The sequence below is a fragment of the Liolophura sinensis genome, chromosome 8 (genome assembly GCF_032854445.1).
Source record: "Liolophura sinensis isolate JHLJ2023 chromosome 8, CUHK_Ljap_v2, whole genome shotgun sequence".
Classification (NCBI taxonomy): domain Eukaryota; kingdom Metazoa; phylum Mollusca; class Polyplacophora; order Chitonida; family Chitonidae; genus Liolophura; species Liolophura sinensis.
Genome location: NC_088302.1, coordinates 38264445 through 38283446, shown reverse-complemented (window position 1 = coordinate 38283446; position 19002 = coordinate 38264445). Strand labels below are relative to the sequence as shown.

Below are 19002 nucleotides of genomic sequence, written 5' to 3'. Positions count from 1 at the left end.
AAATCTTACCAGCCTTATGATGTTCTGTCAAAGCTGTGTACTAAAATCGATATCGGATCAATGGGTATTGATCTAGTTATCTAGAACTCCTAAGATATTAGATATTTCTGTACTATAAAGAAGGAATGTGTCGATAAAGGCGCTTAAGACACAAAAGCGACCAAAAATATAGCCCTTGCCATTGGTGCCTAAACAACATTAAAATGTTTAATTTACTCTTAGCGAAACCGCCTACAATTACTTCAAACTGCTGACCTAAGCTGTGTTTGGCTGACAGAGGTCTCCAGGGCGAAACATATACGCCTTTATGGCAACTTAGTAAGTCGTGTCAGGATAGCTGATATATCTCCAATGTTAGGTAGATTCAGTTGGTATTTCATTCCGAAGTAAAGTTATTTCACATTAGCGATTAAAATTAACTTTACTTGTTGTAAAGAGCATATATAGTGTTGATCAGCCTTTCAACATGGAAATAAACCTGTAAACGCTATTTTCATATTTTTTTTCTTTACCAATAATAATATTGTAACATGATACATTTGGGTCAATTCACCTATGAACTGTTCGCTTTGTGTTGGTCATTCAATCATTGTTCGTGTTCTTGTCTGCGCTACAACTAGGGCCCGACTCGCCATGAAGCGGTTACAAGTTCCATGTAGTATAACAACGTCACTGGGCCAAAGGCATTCGTAGTCCAAAAACAATGCATAAATGATTTTTGTACTAATCAAAAATAACCGGTAAAAGACAGTCATAGAAATTAAAAACAATTCATCAAAGACAGTCGTAATATAATCCAAAACAGTTCATGTAACCGCTACATACAGCTCAAGGCCAAACCAAACTGGACATAGCGCCACACGGCTCATTATAGTGTGTTGTGACAATTTCAGCTCTACTGATCAAGGTTAGTCCACAACTGACCACACTGTCTTACCTGTTTGTAGACGGCGGTGAAGACGTCCAGAGGGGAGTTGAGGTCGACTCCCTTCGTGCCCGGTAATTGCTCATCATCGTCGGCCTTGTGAGAGTCAAAGACGTACAGTTGTACAGTCAGGTCGGAGTCATGCTCTTCTACTTTCCTGTGGCAGACAAAACACAACATATATACATATCACAGACTCCGATCCTTAAAAAAACATCATAGTTCCCTCGTGTCTACATAACGACGACATACAGACACATGCACGCACACACACACACAAAATGAGTTTTTGTTTCGTGAAGAGTCGAGTTTTTTCCGAAATTCCTCAGTTGACCATAACACAGACTGACCCACATTAGCGAGCCGTGAGGAAATGCAAGGCAAAAAAGCATGGCCTTTGAACCCTGCCGGTTTGTCTCCTGTCGCAAGAGTATGGTGTTAGAGACATGGACGAGGAGAAGGTATCCTGCTGGACACGGACACAAGGTCACGTCGTCATTGACGAGTCGATATAAAACTGAGCCCGTTGTAATATACGGATTGGTTATATTGTGCATGAGGTGGAAGATAAAACGTGACATAAATTGTGCGACATTATTCGGGGCTCATAATTCTCAGCTGGACACGACGGGATGAAGTTGTGCATTTCTGGAGCGAGGGTAAATAGACCGCTATACCACAGCGGATTGTGTGCTAGCACAGTACCATATAGAGGATATGATATGCAAATAACACAAGAGTTGATAGATCGAGAGTCCCTAATGAGGTATTGGCTGGATTACAGTCTTAATGGCGCGTCGATTGATCTCAAAATTCAATATGTGCTTCATAAAAAGCCAAGCTTCCTTAATGTTGCAGTAATGCTTTCTGGACGGCACAATAAATCATTCCCCGAGTGGCCATGCAGTGTAACATCTCACAATTTTGACGAGATCAATATATAATATTTATGTGCACAACCAGTGTGTGGGACTTTGACTGTCACATACATATATACATCCATGGTAAAGACTTGTTTGAATTTAATTATGTTTGTTAAATATAACTTTTATTAAAATTTTTGTTACATGTAAAGGCAGATGAGTCACACTCAAGGACTTATCTAACTGCACCTGTCATCCAAGTTGTATTCATAGCCAATACGACATCTAGGCTTCCAATTAATAAAGATTGAGTGAGGAGATCTTAACCGGATCATCCCGTTCACATCCCCTAAGGTGTTTTACTGAATCTTACTACTCTCGTTTTTTTTCCGTACAGTACCGAAGAAATAATCGGATATAACTGTGGTCCCTTCGTCTGTTTCCGTACAGTGTAGAGATTATTGTCGAGAATAACCGTGGTGTCTTCGCACGTGTCCGTTAATGACTCGCGAGAAGTGTTACCAAGTCCTTCTATCTGGTGTTTGAGTTTGCACACCCTCAACCATGTTTATCAATCTAATCTCATTACAGAGAGTATCTGACACTCGTGCTTAACCATCCAAGAATTAAAATCTCTAATGGTTTCTTTTTGATAGAAACCCTTTGCCAATTATCGCAAGAAAGTTAAAGTAACGACGTGAAAGCCATATCTGGGACAGAGAGATTCACACAAACATCAACAGGCAATAAAAATGCGCGCATTAACAAAACCGTTTAATCTGGGTTACTCGATATGCACATATAATTTATATGTTAATTAATACAGCCTGGATATGTTGAATTAAACTGGACCAGGTGTAACGTACTTATTACAAAACCGCAGCTTTTTATAGTTATATATTCATTATTCAATTATTCATTTGTGGGGCCTCATTCATAAATAGTAACTGGGTGTTATATGGAGGGATGAATAAGCCTTAACCGTGAATATGACGAAGGGGTTGGGGTGAGGGAGAATGGTACTGCAATGAGGCGTCGGCTTCTCACTCGGGCATATCGTACACACATCTTCAGACGCACAGCATGGAGGGGACACACATGTTAATTGAAAGTCTTTGTTTGTAGGTTGCATACAGAAAAACTTCGATTCAACTCTGTCGTTTGCTTTGAACTTCCTCATAACTGGATGATGTTAAATACACCGTTACGTAACTGGAGGAGACCGTAGCTGTTTCATGAGAGACAGCGCTCAATTAAAGCTTAGCGAGACAGAGCTCCTTCAGACAGCTCTCCCGACCTCTCCAGCCAAAAGAAAGCAAGGTGCCAATAAGCTCGCTCTCTCAACTCATAAGCTGCCAAATCTCTGCTCGACTCGGCCTGGAAACTTCAAATTCCGCAATAAGTCCATGCTGCAGTGTCCCCCTTATGTCTACACTAGCCCGGAGCTTCCCAACCTGTGGGAAATGGCTACAAAACTATTTTCCAAAATTTGATCTCAAAAGATTTTCGCCAATCCCCACCTGCGTTGCTGATTCCACCTGACTGAATGGAGCGCCAAACCATTCACACAGCGCAGAGGTTCAAAGCTGAGGGCTACGGCTCTCACAGCTTTATCCCGGTTCGTCTAAACGACCGGAAAACTGTATCCCCCTGTGTCTCCACATTTCTCTGTTTTATACCAGAATCGTTTGCCCTTCAAGCCATAACGCCATTTTAATAGCTGCAGGGGTCAGGCAGTTCAACAATACGGGTAAACACTGGCATTACTTAGCCATGTAAACAGGGCTTGACCAAGGCGTGAGCGAGATGTATTATGTGAGCATTGCTTAAGCAAGGAGGATTTCTAAAAGCTGTGTCCGAGATCTAATTTTCACCCGGAGATGACCACTTCAAAAGGTCCAAGGCTAGTGGGCATAGCCTAAGATTATCACCCGGTCCTGTGATTCCTGTCCTCGACACCACTTTCAATGACGTCTTTATATTGGTGTTGTGTTGTTCTCTCGCTCTGCCTAACACAGCTTCAAATGCACCATTGCAAAATATCACGGTACAGTCGCAGAAGTAACTATATGTGATTTCAACATGATTTTCATTTGTGACATCAAACGAAAACAAATTTGACTGAAGTAAGATGACAGTTTACAGATGATAGTTTAAGATGACATGGTGACATTTCGTGCCAATTAAAAAAGCTAACGTGTGGTGATTTCTACAAGGAAAAGAAAAATAAGCGAATAAGAAAGAGAAAAAAGTGGCTATCAATCAACGCCGCAGGTGGTCATCCGGTCCAGTATGGCGCCAGAGAGGAGTGGGTCAGTCTACAGGCTTCAGGGAAAGGCCTCCTGACCTCCCTCATTTGACCACCTTAAGCATAAAAACACAATATTTTTATCAGTTAAGGTTCCTGATTATCTGTCAGAAGTTTTCTGGGGGTGACAATGGTACCTGATGGCAATATACCAGAGTTTTTGTAGTCTACCAACTAAACTACTGCATGAGCTATCTCCACGACTGTCAAACATATCATTGTAAACCTTGGGCTAACCATAGATATCAGACATCTAGATATACTATGTAATACTTTGTTATTGTATACGTAGTTAGTCAATATTAAACTAAAAACTTATAGATAGTATAAGTGTTTCTCTTCCAAACAGATGGAATAAGTACTGGAATGATCCACTGTGGGTATTCTTGCACCTTAGACGTTTTCCAAGATCTACCAAGGTTTAGGGATGTAAGGAAGACGGTAACCGACTGACGTAAAAATTGATCGGTTTTGAAGGGGTTAACTGTTTGCCTCTTGAACTTTGCCTCTTGATGAAGTACCTTAGAGTTTTCCAAGCTCTACCGTTGTTTAGGGATGTAGGGAATAAACAATTGACCTTGAATTGATGGGCTCAGCCGTGGCTAATTGATTGGTTCTTGAACTGAGTGATTGATGAACATGAATACACACGTTAAGATGACCAGTGGCAAAGTGTATGGCCGTATACATGGGAAGGTCTTCCAGCAAAGTGAAATATTCCTGAGTACGGCGTAAAAAACCCATCAAATAAACCAACCAATCAATCAATCAAAGTGTATGAACAGTATGTTATATTCTTCAGCTTAAATATCAATAGCTGGGTCAGAATTCCTGGTGGTTAATCAGCTGTATATGCGGAATGCAAATTCTACAAACTTGATCAAGACTTGATCGTCTGTGCAGTAAGTATGATACACACAATGATCAGTTTGCAGGTGTAGTACGTGATCTTACATGTAGGTAAAGGTGTAGTTTACTTTGGTATAAGGGTCTGTTTCAAGGGTAGTTATTAGGCGGTTTCAATTGCAGGTCAAAGGATATAGTCGATCCGGAGCCCTAACGTGTGATATCTTCCCAGATATTTATGACGTAAATGACCAAGCCAAGTACACAGGTAAATCCTAGACCACACAATAAGACGCCAGATCAATTTTGGAAAACCCACCAAGCTTGACTTAAAGAAGGTTAAGCTCTGAAAATTTCTACCATTGAGCGAATGACACGTAAACCAAGCTGCGGTCTGCGGACCTCAAATTACCACGACAACTTCAAAGTAATTCACCGAATTAAAGCAATACATAGAGGTATTAAATAAGGATTAATTGAGAATATGGGTAATGTTTATATAAAAATCTACAGATAGCTGCTTTCAAATCCACGCCGGTGTTTACATTTTGGGGATTAGCTGAAAAGACAGAGGTCATTAGACATGGAAACCCGAGCGTCTGCTCTCGCCTGACCCCAGATAACCCCACTAGATAGCGCTATTATGAACACAAACTCGCGGCCACAGCGAACACAACATTGCTTAATACCTCTCTGGCTTTAGCTGCCTTTGTAGTTTCAGTTTTATGCCTTATCTCGCGAAATCTACCGATATGATCTCACGAATGCCTCCGTGTGGAGTGGGGTCAACTCTACAAACAACAAGCAGCCAGCTTTTGACGACCTCTTCGTCAGAAGACCCTCCAATCCCGGCAAATCACTTGAAGTAAATACGGTTATCTCTCATGGGACTTGATCTCCTGCCTAGTAAGACCACACAGGTCACTGGTGTGATACGAGCATTTGCTCTGACTTGGTCGTTACTGGGAGGTGGGGGTGAGGGGGCAAAGACGTGGCGAGAAGGTAGGAGATAATGGGGCGAGAAGTATACGAATTCATGCGAATAAGAAGACACCGCAAAAAGACTTCAATTAATTGATTTCTTGGTTTGTCTTTTCTAAACAGAATCTTTTGACGCCTTCTCGTCTTAAAAAATTGCATTCGACTGAGATTCCCTGTGCATAGTTTGTTGTAGTAGGCCACTGACAAGACTGCAAGGCGTTCGGTTTCAGAAATCCCGATATTGTCCTGACACAGTCACCATATTATGCATAAAACTATTTTTTCTGCTTTTTTATGATTTCTACGAGATTTTGCAGTATCTCCATGCCAAATGTCAAGTCAAAATCAATTCATTTTCATAAACAAGCAAAATTTTTGTAAAGATTTAAAGGAGAAGAAAATTTAAATATGGGCGACTCCATTTTGCCTAAGAACTAGTCCTGAAGTCTTCTGTGTTAGGAGGAGAATTGCCATCGGAAACGACCGAAGTGCAGTTCGTACATTTCCGGTAGAACTCTTCTTCTCAGAAGGTAGCGAACAGTATAGTTCGTTTTCCGCTTGATGATCGGGAAACCGGAATGTTGGACGCAGGTTCCGAGTTTACACGAACAAGCCGGCAGATTTAACGACTCTCATTGGCTGAGAGGCAACACACCCCCCAGTATAAATTACAGGGTGTTAAAGATGGAGGACGCGATGGACTCGGTGATTTATGCCAGCTTTGCCATTTTCAGGCTTTACGTGTATGACGAGGAAAAATGGCAAAATTATGCAGCAGGCACGACCAGATAGCAATAAATGTGCTCTTTTCAGCCTATAGTGTCATGTTTTTAAGTTTTCTTCTACTTTAACACTACCATTCGTCTTCTTGTCCAAATAAGCAGAAACCCAATTTGTCCAAATTCTCAGGAAATCAGAAAAAGCAGAGGACATGGAGTTATTTGCAAACGAGCACAAGCACGAAATGTTATATTATGTGACTGTAGGTCCCAAAGCAAACAGTCTTTGACAAGATGTCAGGAGGTGGCGTGGACATCAAACAAAGTTAAACAAAAAGTTCAAAGACTGCATCGATAAAATCTAGTGCCCTGATATTTTGTGTAAATATTTAAGGTCAATAAGGAATGTGAGGAAATCCAAGACATTAAGTTTTAGTGGGTTTTGCCAAAGTTAGTGTTATAGAACATGGCGTAAGGACATCCGCGGCAGCCATAATGTATGCACATCCACAGGCTTATGGAGGAAACCGTACACCATCTGCACTGAAAGAGACGTGGGTCCAGTTAATTGGAAGGCTTTAGAGTTACCTAAAATGGCACTGAAGAGTGCGTTTATTGCGAATCTATTTGCTAAGGGCGTTTGTTAAGGTTCAAGGTTGAGAAACATGCCGACGGGTCTATAGCAGAGATTTGATTCAAGAGTAACTCTGACATGTACCCAGATAATCATACCAGACATTGCCCAATTAACGGAGGTCGAAGTTCAACGAAAAAACGCAATGGCTGTGACAGTCGAGTTGAATTAACAGACCCAGCTGAACTTACCCAGGCGATTTGGCAAATTTAAAGTTATGTTACCCCTTCTTAAACCAGATGACAACTTAGCACGCTGGCGCTCTGGCAACTCTCAAAGAAATAGCTCTTGTGATAAGGGTTTTTTTGTCTCCTTTAAGCTTGCGTGAGTCTCGCTATTAACTGACAATCCCATCCATTTTCTCCGCTTGTGCTTTTTGGAGTCCACGGTGCGCAGAGCCCCGAATTTGGAAACCTGTAGACGGCTGTGTAGAATGCATTCGTAGACAGTGATCCAAAGCTTGTGCAATCATTGCAGGTAGATATCTTACATACTCCCGCCTCGTCGCGTCACTACACATGTCACTTCTCATCTGGATAAACACTCTTATTCTTTACACTTTTTTTACACAGATCTCGTCAAGACTATTATTTGCATAGTGAACAGTGCACAGTGAACAAAATATACACGCATCCCATCGGAGAGGTTTGCTACCTTTGGACTTGAAAATGTTAGGCTGCTTTTGATCACGATGGCTTAAAACCCAAATAGCTGGGCCCTGTTGGCCCAGTAATCCAGTAGTGCTGTTGACAGGTGGACGCGTTACTTAGTTAATTCATTATACTCACATTAATTGGAAAGTAAATCAATGTAGGGCATATCGTCAAGTTCCTAAAAATAGGGAAATACACCATAAAAACTACGTAGTGGTGCTGAACTTACCTAAGACGGTTTAAAACCTCTAGAAGTTTGAGTCCTGGAAAAAAGAAAACATCGAATTAATCGGATGATAGCGAACATAGAACATTTAGCTGTTGCGGTAATTATAGGCTGTCAGTACTGCAACCACACAAATGTTACTAGATACAATAACTAGAGCTGGAAAAAGTGTACGATGTATTCGTTATTAAAATAGCTGAGTATCGTATGCACGTACATAGTATATTCATCATCTTCTCATCGACCTTCTATCCTAGACGAGAGAAAAAAACGCTTTTATCGGATATCGCTGCTGAATTGTTGTGTTTAATAATCCAGTTACTTTCTCACGGCTATGATGTAAGTACATCAAGAGGGCAAACAAAAGACGGCCTATGGCAGAAGTGAATTTCTCACAGGATTTAGCCTGGCTCCCAGTAATGGTCTACCGGAGAGTGAACCATTAAGAAATACAATACAGAAATGGACAATCTATGTTGGGAACTCAATAGGAAGGTAGAGTATCTGTGAGTGAACACGGCGATACTGAGCACCTGTTAGGCTCTTTAGACTTGTATTTATCTTTGTCTTGAGTTTCGTGGTGTCCCAATGTCATGTTGTGTCAAACTTCGAGGCCCAGCTCTCCTTACACATTAATAAATTAGACGTATTATTGACATAGCAAATGTTTCAGTGAAAGAGTGCTTTATTTACGTTCATCAAAGCCCAAACAACTGTTTATCACGTTGCATTAAGTATACATCTCCATATCAAGAACGAAAAAAATTTCATATACAAACATTTAATTAGATCTGGTATATAGTTAATTATATTCGTGCAAGAAGATCTTTTCGTGCTGGGCAAGTGTGCGAATACAGAGTTCTACAGAACGTATGCGCAGACAAAATAGTGTTTCACCACAGCTTCGTAACCAAAACACCTGTGTGTCTACGTCAAAACAACATCAATGGTCACAATTTTGTGTGCACAGTTGTCTTCACTGGTTACTAGGTAGAGATGTACGTCTGCACGCCACTGTCCACACCAGGTTAATTACTGTTTAAGGTAGCACTAATGAGAGAGACAGGTAATTTCTCATCGAACATAGCCTTGGACATTAACAGGGAATAAGGACAAAGAGGGTTCATTGTTGACATGTTACAACATGTTACAACAAAGACAGTTGACTTTGTAACAAAAGATACCCTGCTAAAGCTTCATTTTATTTGTGTTAGTAACAAACGATACACTGCTACGTCTTAGTTCAGTTCTATGTTTGTAACAAATGAAATACTGATATAGCTTCATTTTATTTTGTGTTAGTAACAAACGATACCCTGTCACAGCTGCATTTTATTTTGTCTTTGTAACAAATGATACCCTGGTACAGCTTCATTTTATTTTGTGTTGGTAACAAACGATGCCCTGCTACAGCTTCATTTTATTTTGTGTTAGTAACAAACGATACACTGCTACGTCTCAGTTTTATTCTCTGTTTGTAACAAATGACATACTGCTACAGCATGTTCTGTTTTATAAAGTCGATAAATTCTCAAACGACATATGGGTGATCAGTTTTCAAAAATAACTCGCAGGAATTTGGCATTTAGAATTAAAACTGATGGCAGAAATCGTTAAACAATGGCTTTCCATTACACTTCATTGAGTGGTTTTAACCCAGGCTGTCGTATCAGTTCTATGTCAATACGTTTTATGCATTTTTTTCCCTTTCTGAAGATGGCGATGAACAATACTGTCCAAAATGACCAGAATTCAAACCACTCCGATTATAGCTTAATCTATATTTATCCTGGAAAATATGTAAAAGAGTGAGGTTGGTAGTGATTAAGAAGTCTGACCTCCCAATCATCTTCAAATGTCAGTGATTTCCGACAGTGTTCTAATGGCCCACTGCCCGCGGCGTGCAAATTACATATGCAGTGGCGACACAAGACCCTGTCCAGACAAACTTTTTTTGGCAGTGAAGTAATTATATGGGTTAGAAATGTCCAAAGGTACAAAGAATAGCCACAGCATAAAAACAATGAGTCCAAAATAAAAACATCATAAATAGATATCTGCCTCCGAGCTAAACTTATTAGCTTGAGTATTTATCGGCATGGTATTTAATTAAACGTTCACCTTAACGGGTATTTACAGATTTAACCGTTTAATCGATTAAATTGTGGCCTGTTCGAATTGGCTGACCAGCAAAATCCTCGGACTCACCAGGCAGACTGTCGATGGAATACAAGAGACAATAGCCTGTAACACCTGGCAGCTCTCTAACCTTCAACTGAGGGTGTCAAGACACTCTACCCTAGACTTTACACTCTTTTGCCAGGATTTGAAGTTTGGCGAAATTTGTTCCAAGTTTGTCTGAGGATTTGCCTTACGCTACTCTTACACAGAGACTCGCCCTCATCTTCCCGTCAGATAAAAAGGCGTTTGCATTTTTACAAAGCTCACGCAAGGGACAATAATCATGGGTTTAATCCCACAATTCTGCTCTAATCAGCCGCTGTCAGACACGACCCTCCACTGGCAATCACGTCTATGACGAGATCTGTACAGCAGCTTATGTAGGGACAACTGGTGATTACGTGCCTTCGCTGGTTCAAACCCCGAAAAGTCCCAGGCAATTTTTAGACATAAAATCTGTGCGGACAGTGCAAATCCTAAATAATAATAATACTGTTGTGAAATTCAACCTTAACGTTTTAGAATTCTTTTCCTCGCCGATCCTCATGTCTGCCGTGATTCGGTATTCAAGTAGCGGTTTTTAAAATTAGTTTGACCATGATTGAAAGTGACGTTTTTCACAAAAGGGCGGCAGATTGTTCCGAGAGACTGGGATGGTATGTGTTAGATCACATACATCTCTGTGACATGGTAATAATTATTCACAGCCCACACCCGCACGAGCTTGGTGAGATAACCTCCTGGCAATCACGTGTGGAGGTTTTACTCAATATTCAGATATAGTAGTATACGGCCTACCGTAGATGTGGTTGAGTTTACGTACCAGTAACGTAGAGATGTCGTTTGAATTGATGAAACAGTGAAAACGTAATATATATTCACCAGACCAAAAAATTAATCTACACCAGTTTTTGTCCAGCTTGCATGTCTAATTTAATGATGTTTCCACGAAAATTATAAACCTTAGTACTCAACTAATTAAAACTGCACACGTTCTTAAGAAGATGAAGTGAGTCAGGTATAGAAATGAACATAGTAAGTTGGCAGGCATCACAACAGTTATTTATAAGATAAGACTAGACCCGAGGCGTTTCATGATTTAATTTAACCCGTAAATGAGCGTTACTGAGTGCATTTATGAAGCACAAGTGACTTTTTTCTTTACCTTTCATACTTTACCTGTAAGACAACAATGATTAGCTCGAAGCTAGTTTATATATGAATGTTGCAAAGAAAAAGATAACGTCAGGCTAAAGCTTGTGTGAGTGGACAAATTTAACTAACGGTCAAACGTGTGTGACACGTAATTTACTTTGTTCGTTATATACCAACATGTACATCTCAATGCAGCTGAGTGAAACCAGAAAATCACAGGCAAAATAACATTACAACTGATATATGGAATAATAGGGAATGAGAAAAAGAGGATCCAAAGTACACTTACCGATGAACTCGTTACGAATTCGAACTCTGTCCTCGATGTCCTTGGAATAAATTATCAAACAGTTAATGAAGCCCAACAGAGCTGCTCGGTATGATATACTTTCTTCTTTGTTCAACTCATCCAAAATCACTCCGAAACGGTACCGTAATTTTTTCGTCGTCTGAAACAGAAGATAACAATTCGTTATTGATACATTTAATACTAAAGAAACGCATTTAGGTTTACTGTAACAGATGTCAGCATCAAATTTCGAGTGGACACAGAAAATCACCTGATCCAATGTAATAATATCTATATACAACTTTTATACTCAGATAGCATTATGAGGCGGTGGGATGTATGAGAGGGGTGGCTATACACTAAACAGTTGCCATCATCGTTGAGTCGCTTGTTCAAAAGAAGAGGTAAAAATAACTACTTTAATCGTACATGTATATATAGAAGTCAAGACTTCATTGTATCCTTTCATTGACCGAGATCATGTGATCAAATGATAGAATCACGAGACTTAAGCCGGGTTAGCGGACACCTTGTTGCTCATCCTCACACGATGTTGTTGCAAAGCTTAAGATACCAATCAGATGTAATTCAAAATGTATCTGCACATGGGAAGGGTTAGTCGAATATTCTGGTAGCTTAATATGACTGTGTTATAATACAAGCTGCACACACCAGATGGCAAGCGTATACATGCGTTTATCTTTGCAACAGCGGTTCCAATCGGTTGAAAGCCTTCATACTTCAGCTCACTAGTTTTTGGAGATACCATTTCCCGAGGCGCTGGATTTACCATACTTTTCTTTTGTATCTCCAAGTTCAAACCCAGCCATGACCCATTGATCCTTTTAACTCAACACACGACCCTTGTTGGGGAAAAACAAATCTGATGGCCATGTTAACACTGATCCAATACTTGATAGTTCGCCTTTACTCCTATATGACTGTGTCCACTTTAAACAACGTGAAACCAAAATAAAAATACATTTATAAACAAATTAATGCCCCAATAAATCCTTAAAACTGTTATTGTTCCTCTCAATTTATTACTAACGTGTGTTAGCCTTTGGGGGGACCAAAGCAACTTACAAATTTACCATTTTGCAGGAATGACCCCGAGGGTCCTTGATTGCGTGAAAATGAATGTTATTGTCCATAGAGTAATTTGTGTTCAGGATGTTATTTTAATTCTGTTTTTGTGCTTTCCTCGACCTCTTGCACCGCGTTGAAAGCAGGATACATATTGATAGTAGATAATTTTCGGACTGACCAAACAGATCAACGGTTTGTTTTGTCAGGTGTGAAACATGACAAGCCGCGAGCCCTAAACTTCATTGTCGATTGCGCCTGTGTTAGAGTTTTTGGTAGGCCTATACAATGGTGTCAGACTGGGCCACTTACTGATCCTTACTCTATATAATCCCGTCTACTTAACTACGCGTAACTTGATCGTGGCTCGTTTCTTTAGCTGGAAAGTTTGTGGTCGCTCCTGTCGCTTAGCACACTAATAATTCACACAAAACAGCAAGATGTTTGTGATGTATACTGCAAGGGGCATGTCAAGACCACAGGGTCAGCAAGATGTGTACGTTGGTATAGACACCAAAAAATTCCTCTGCATCTTAGGTAATGACGATCATTTCCAATACACTGAATTTTAAAGACGTCTAAGAGGATTATACATTTAAGTCGCTCTTTGAAGACGCGTGTAAACCGTGTACGATGGGTTGTTGAATACGTGACAGTATGGTTGGGCAATAGTCTCACGTTTAAAGGACCATCATACGAGGCGTAAGTAGAAGGGTGTTAACTTAGCCCCGTACAATATTTCTCCGGGTCAGACGATTAAAATCATTGAAAATCGCCCAACCATGAAATAGCTTGCAAAATAACATTCAGAATATAAAATATGGGTAGAAACCGCTTGCCTACCTAGCTAGATTTTGGGGTGGCACACTGTTAAAGAACAGGATACAGTAGAACACACAACATGAATCAAGGCATTCAGTTAGCAGTGTCAACAGCTGTAGGTTTGGCTGTGAATAATCTATCATCTTTTTATCGGATTAAAGGTCTCTAACCACAAGGTAAGGCTTTTGACGCCGTTTCATTACCGTTCAAATTTCAAATGAGAATACATACTATCAATGAATAGATCCCAACTTCAACCGTAAGTCACGTGGTAACTATATAAAAACTGTATGCTGATTCGTCGACATGGGTATATTTATAGTTCATTTGGTATTATATTGGAAAATTTGTCATGTTTTTCAGAAGTACATGTTTATTCTCGCATCACTTAGGCCAAGTCTTAGGCCAATCGTTTAAATACAACTGTCACAGTTGACATGTGTATTAAATGACCTATGGTTTATCATATAGGTAAAATCTATGGGAATCATTTATAATTTTGTATTCCATTCTCGCTGTGACATGTGCAAAGACTTCGCCTCATTCCGCTTCTATATTTTAGTGTCTTTCTTATAACTCAAGGAGCTGGGAACCGACGAAATACAGGCTGCAGCCATCCGAGGGACTTGGACAGGTAATGGCGGAGACAAAGCATGCCGCAAAGCGGTGTTAAAAGTACACAGACCTGGAAAGGCAGACTGAAGGGGGCGCTGTAACTTGCCATGGCTGACTTCTATCGGCTTCTCTGTTTGAATTTAACATGTTTGATTTTTAAAGTTTGCTCAACCGAAACTGGAATTAAAGGCACGCTTAAGAGAATAAAACCTGGCCCAAACCTCGTGAAAAATGACTTAAACAGGAAGTAGTTGAGAAGAGAGACAAACGTCAGTTAGACGTGAGGATCCCAGCCAAGGTTCGGCGGTTAGATCAAAGCGGACTTATAGGATAAAGCCCTATCGTCAATCTCAATACCCTCATACAACCTTGGGGACAGTGCTAGGTCCCCGGGGGACACGGGCGAGGTGGAGGGGAGTTATCACACTACCATACTTTAAAACAAGGCATTAATCTGTAAAACTATTTACAAGGGTGTGAAGCACTTCCTATGCCGTGATATGGTCCGAGTGATATATTACAACACTTCAGATAACATTAAGGGTCAGGGCAGTTACGGAGTCGGAGTGGCAAAACGACCCAATAGGAAGTCACGTGACTAGATATTCAGGTGACACTTTTGCTGTGCACTTGTAAAGTCTATCAACTTAATTTTATGTGGGCCTAATCCGTGACCGGTAGCATGGTAACAGGGCTGAGACAGGGCTGTCACATGTGAAGAATGGTCAGGGTTAGACCTTACGTCCCTCCGTAACAGTTGTACCCGTGATCAGAGAATCAGGGGTGGTTTACCGGGACGGTGTAACCATAAGGGGCTAGAGTTGCGCATGTATATAACAGATTGGCCACACCAAATTTAAGGGTCGTCAAACTTTTACTACAAAGCGTAGCACACAAAAGTAATGAATATAATTGCAGAAAGTCATTTAGGCACATTAATCATACAGGGATGGCAATAAGGAAGTCACCAACGTCAGCACCTTATTCTTTCATGTGTAACCCATCAGGGGTGATCCCTCACTGCTGGGCAAACAACCTAAATAGAAAAGAACTTCTAGAGAATTGCTGTTTAAGTAGTTTAGGAAGGCCAACCCAACTTTTTTCTTCTTATTCCATTGTTTTGTGCTTAATTGCTCTCAGGCCCTTGTTGTTGTTGCTCTCGACCAAGCCCACGGCTAAAGCCCTTGGAAGAAATGTAAGTATTGACTTGGATTGCCCGATCAAATCTCAACTCACGACAACTTCCTAAAGGAGCTCGTCATCTCGCGTTCTGCGGTAATCTACTCACTGGCAACCGCTTACCCAGGGATTTCACTATAACGTCCACATCCGACTGGAGAGCTCGTCGTGTAATAGCTATCTAATTGAGCGATCAACGGGATTAATCCAGCTTTTCAAACCCGCTCGTCAAATCTAGGCATCATCTATAAGCTGTGAAGAGCACATCATATACAGACCACTTCAGGCGGTGGGAGGGGGTTCGTGGACCCTGGGGCTAAAATGGGCTAAGGGGTGCGGGATATTTTTGATCAGACATGATCCGGCCTTATCCAGCTCTGCAAAAGGTTGATTTTATTTGTATAACTGAAAGTTCTTCAAATTTCCACATCTAATGACAATTTTGATCCATTGCGTTTTAGAACAACGTGATTTAACATTTGCAAATCGCAAACAGTATTTCACTGTGTAATGTGATGCAGAATTTGTTTTAAAAAACTACAAATTATTGTTGTCAACCATTGCTGTATCGAAACAATCATGTCTTTTTGGAAAAGTTCAAAATTTGCAATGAAATCATTAAATGCATGCACTATTTCTCGATCCGCAACATTTCTCCTTGTCCTAGACATGTTTGTTATAACTGGGCGGGTAATGCTATCAGTGCGAGAGGTGAACTTTGTCTTTTGCCACAAGTTGTTTGTTACTTTGTGCACCAGTTTGAAACATTTTTAAAGTACTGGGTGTAACGACACTCTAAATGTTAGCCGGAAGACAAACCAAGGTCAATCTTGACTGATTGATACAGGCCGATAAGTGGGCCAATAAATTACACCAGATCGGAGGTTCGAGTGAAGGGTAGCCTGCGGGAAGGTATATGCATACTGGATTTATAGAATAGAGCTCGGAATAGACAAGTAAAATATGTAAAAAAAAGGGTGCACATTGCAGTATTACTGCACACAAAAAAGGTTTAAAATATCGGTGTTGCGAATGACAACAGCCAAATGCAGGAGAAGAAAGACAGCGTGAGTCAGCCATATGAATTGTGAATTTGTCACTCGAACTTGTCAGACCTTTACCTGTCCCCTCTTAATACACCTGTCAAATTTACCTGCTCCCAGGACAGGTTAGTGAACACGGAACGCGCCGAGTAGAAATAAGCACTAGCTAAAGCCTTCTGCACCTCTCAATATAAGCCCCCCAGGCAACTGTATGACTTGTTATTTCTCTCTATCCACACAGACATTACAAACGCATTAACTATTAATAGGACATCTTATGAATATTCAACAAATAGAAATCATCCGGGACAAATCGCGGCGATATATACACTCATCTGAGATCAGACTCGGCTGTCACGGCGGCAAGATACGAGACCAGAATGGGTAATTCGGCCATTTCTCGTCAAGCCACTGCCTGCAAACATTGTTAGCTTGTATTTAAAAACAGCCTATGACATTTATAACCTTGTTGATATTTTATTTTGGGATTGAAAATCGAAAACAATAGTTCTAATTAATGGAGGTCTAAAAGATATCTTGATAACCGCATTTCCTTTTAACTCGTGTTCTCGTCGCATCAACCGTCGCGCATGTGCAGCTCACGGTATCGCTCGAAATGATCTCGTGAGTATCTGAAACACCATGACAATGTCGTACGATAATCAAAGCACCAACTGTACAGCATACTACATGAACGTACGAAATTCAGACAATTGGACGTTTGAGTTGGAATTCTAATCACAAGAAATCCTGATAATTACTACTTCTCTAGAAATTCCAGTTCCTTTTCGGGAATTTAAGATCTGTCAGTGTTCATTGGGCTTTTATCCAAACAATTAATAGTTTGACTTGAAACTCTTGTTGTCCACAGCATGGTGACTGTGGCCCTTATACCTGGCCATTGTCACCTAGTCAACGCATGTAACCTCTCCGCTCTTCTCCACACGCTGTGGATAACCGAACCAATTGTAGAGATACAGCCAGGATGAATAGACGGACATATACAGAGAAATGGGATCTAAGTCCCTCTGGAATTCCACATAATGAAAGCCTCACAAATCAGTTTGGTCTGTATAAACAGCTTTCACAATGGCCGACAACGCAACATTACTCCTCCACTCGTGCCGAAGACTACATTAGCTCTTGCTACCTTCGTCCTTCAAGTTTTGTCTTCATTTCACACACACGTCTCGAATCTTGATACAGTTTCATAGCTCGTTAAGTTCTTCCTTTCCGTGAGTAGATATAAAAAAGACGACTTTACGACATCCTTAATCGGACTTGGCTCACGATAACCTGCACTGAAAACTTGCTAGAGTTCAAACATACGGCAGAGTTTACAAAATGTAAAGGGAATAGGGGAGAGCGACGAACGTACCTTTTTATCTCTCCCTGGTTGTCGCGAGCTGGTTCCGATATACTGCCTTATGACTCTTGTCCTGAATGTAAAGGCCCAAAGCTCACGTCCAGTAAGGACGCGTATAGACCTTGCCCTGAAGAATGCGAGGTTTCAAATCGCACGAAGCCAACATACTTTTTTGCCACAAACGGAGATGGATGAAGAGCTCTCTCGTCTGAAAGCTTCACTTTTAAATACAATGTCCTTCGTTGCACAAGGTCGTCGTGATAGCGTGAAAGGGGGAACCATTGATTTATGATACAATATTTCAAGAAGTGTTACTGGAACTATAAATGTGCTCATTGAAAAAATGGTGGAAGGAAACAAAAAGGAGAAAATAACACAATGGAACTGAAGCTGACAATGTGTGATGTCACACACATAAATTTCGATATAAATTAGGATTATAAGCATAAATTTTTTGAGTCATACTGTCCAATTTGAATGCAGGTACAGGCAGAAAACATTCCCATCCTCCTAACTTTGTATAAGGTCACGACTCGTTTATACAAGGCCGGCTGGCATACAGCCAGATATCGCACCATCGCACAATTTAAGTATAAGCCCGCGTATACAAGTACACCTGTTACTATAATGTTTCAGGAAAGCTAAATAGACACCTGCAAAATGTTACGAAATAGGATATTTAACTTCATCAGTGTTTGGTGTAGAAATATTGAAGAATATTTCGCATATAGGCAGGCGGTCAGGTATAGGGATTGCGGAAACCGAAGGAAACCATGGGGCCTTTCAGCCAGCTACCTGACAAATCTCCTGACTCAAAGCCGCAGCCACCCCAACAAGCGTTGGATTCGAGCAGAATGTTTCACTTGTCTAAGGGCGCTCAGAATTTGATTAGTGGAAGACAAATACATCTGACAACCTGTTGAAAATCGCAGATAAACGTGTTAATTATTTGTGTTAGTTATTCCAGGTGAGAATTGGTAATTTATCACAAAACTTACCTTGTAGTGTTCCAAGCCTCCAGTGCGCGTGCGTACCCCTGATTTGAGTAAACGCACATGGCCGACAATAGCTCAAACACTTGTTTCTTGCTTGCGACATTGCTTTTGTCGAG

The 19002-nt window shown here is 40.7% G+C and overlaps 1 protein-coding gene across 1 annotated transcript in view; it reads right to left on the bottom strand.

Annotated features, from left to right (window-relative positions):
* The window catches only part of LOC135473500 (microtubule-associated protein futsch-like), a 40314-nt gene that overhangs the window by 18600 nt on the left and 2712 nt on the right, over positions 1-19002 (bottom strand). The window contains exons 2-5 of the mRNA XM_064753350.1: positions 18890-18927; positions 11781-11940; positions 8159-8192; positions 938-1082 (exon numbers count right to left, since the gene is read on the bottom strand). Of these exons, the coding sequence (XP_064609420.1) occupies positions 938-1082; positions 8159-8192; positions 11781-11940; positions 18890-18927 (377 nt within the window). The remainder of the gene's footprint in view (positions 1-937; positions 1083-8158; positions 8193-11780; positions 11941-18889; positions 18928-19002) is intronic.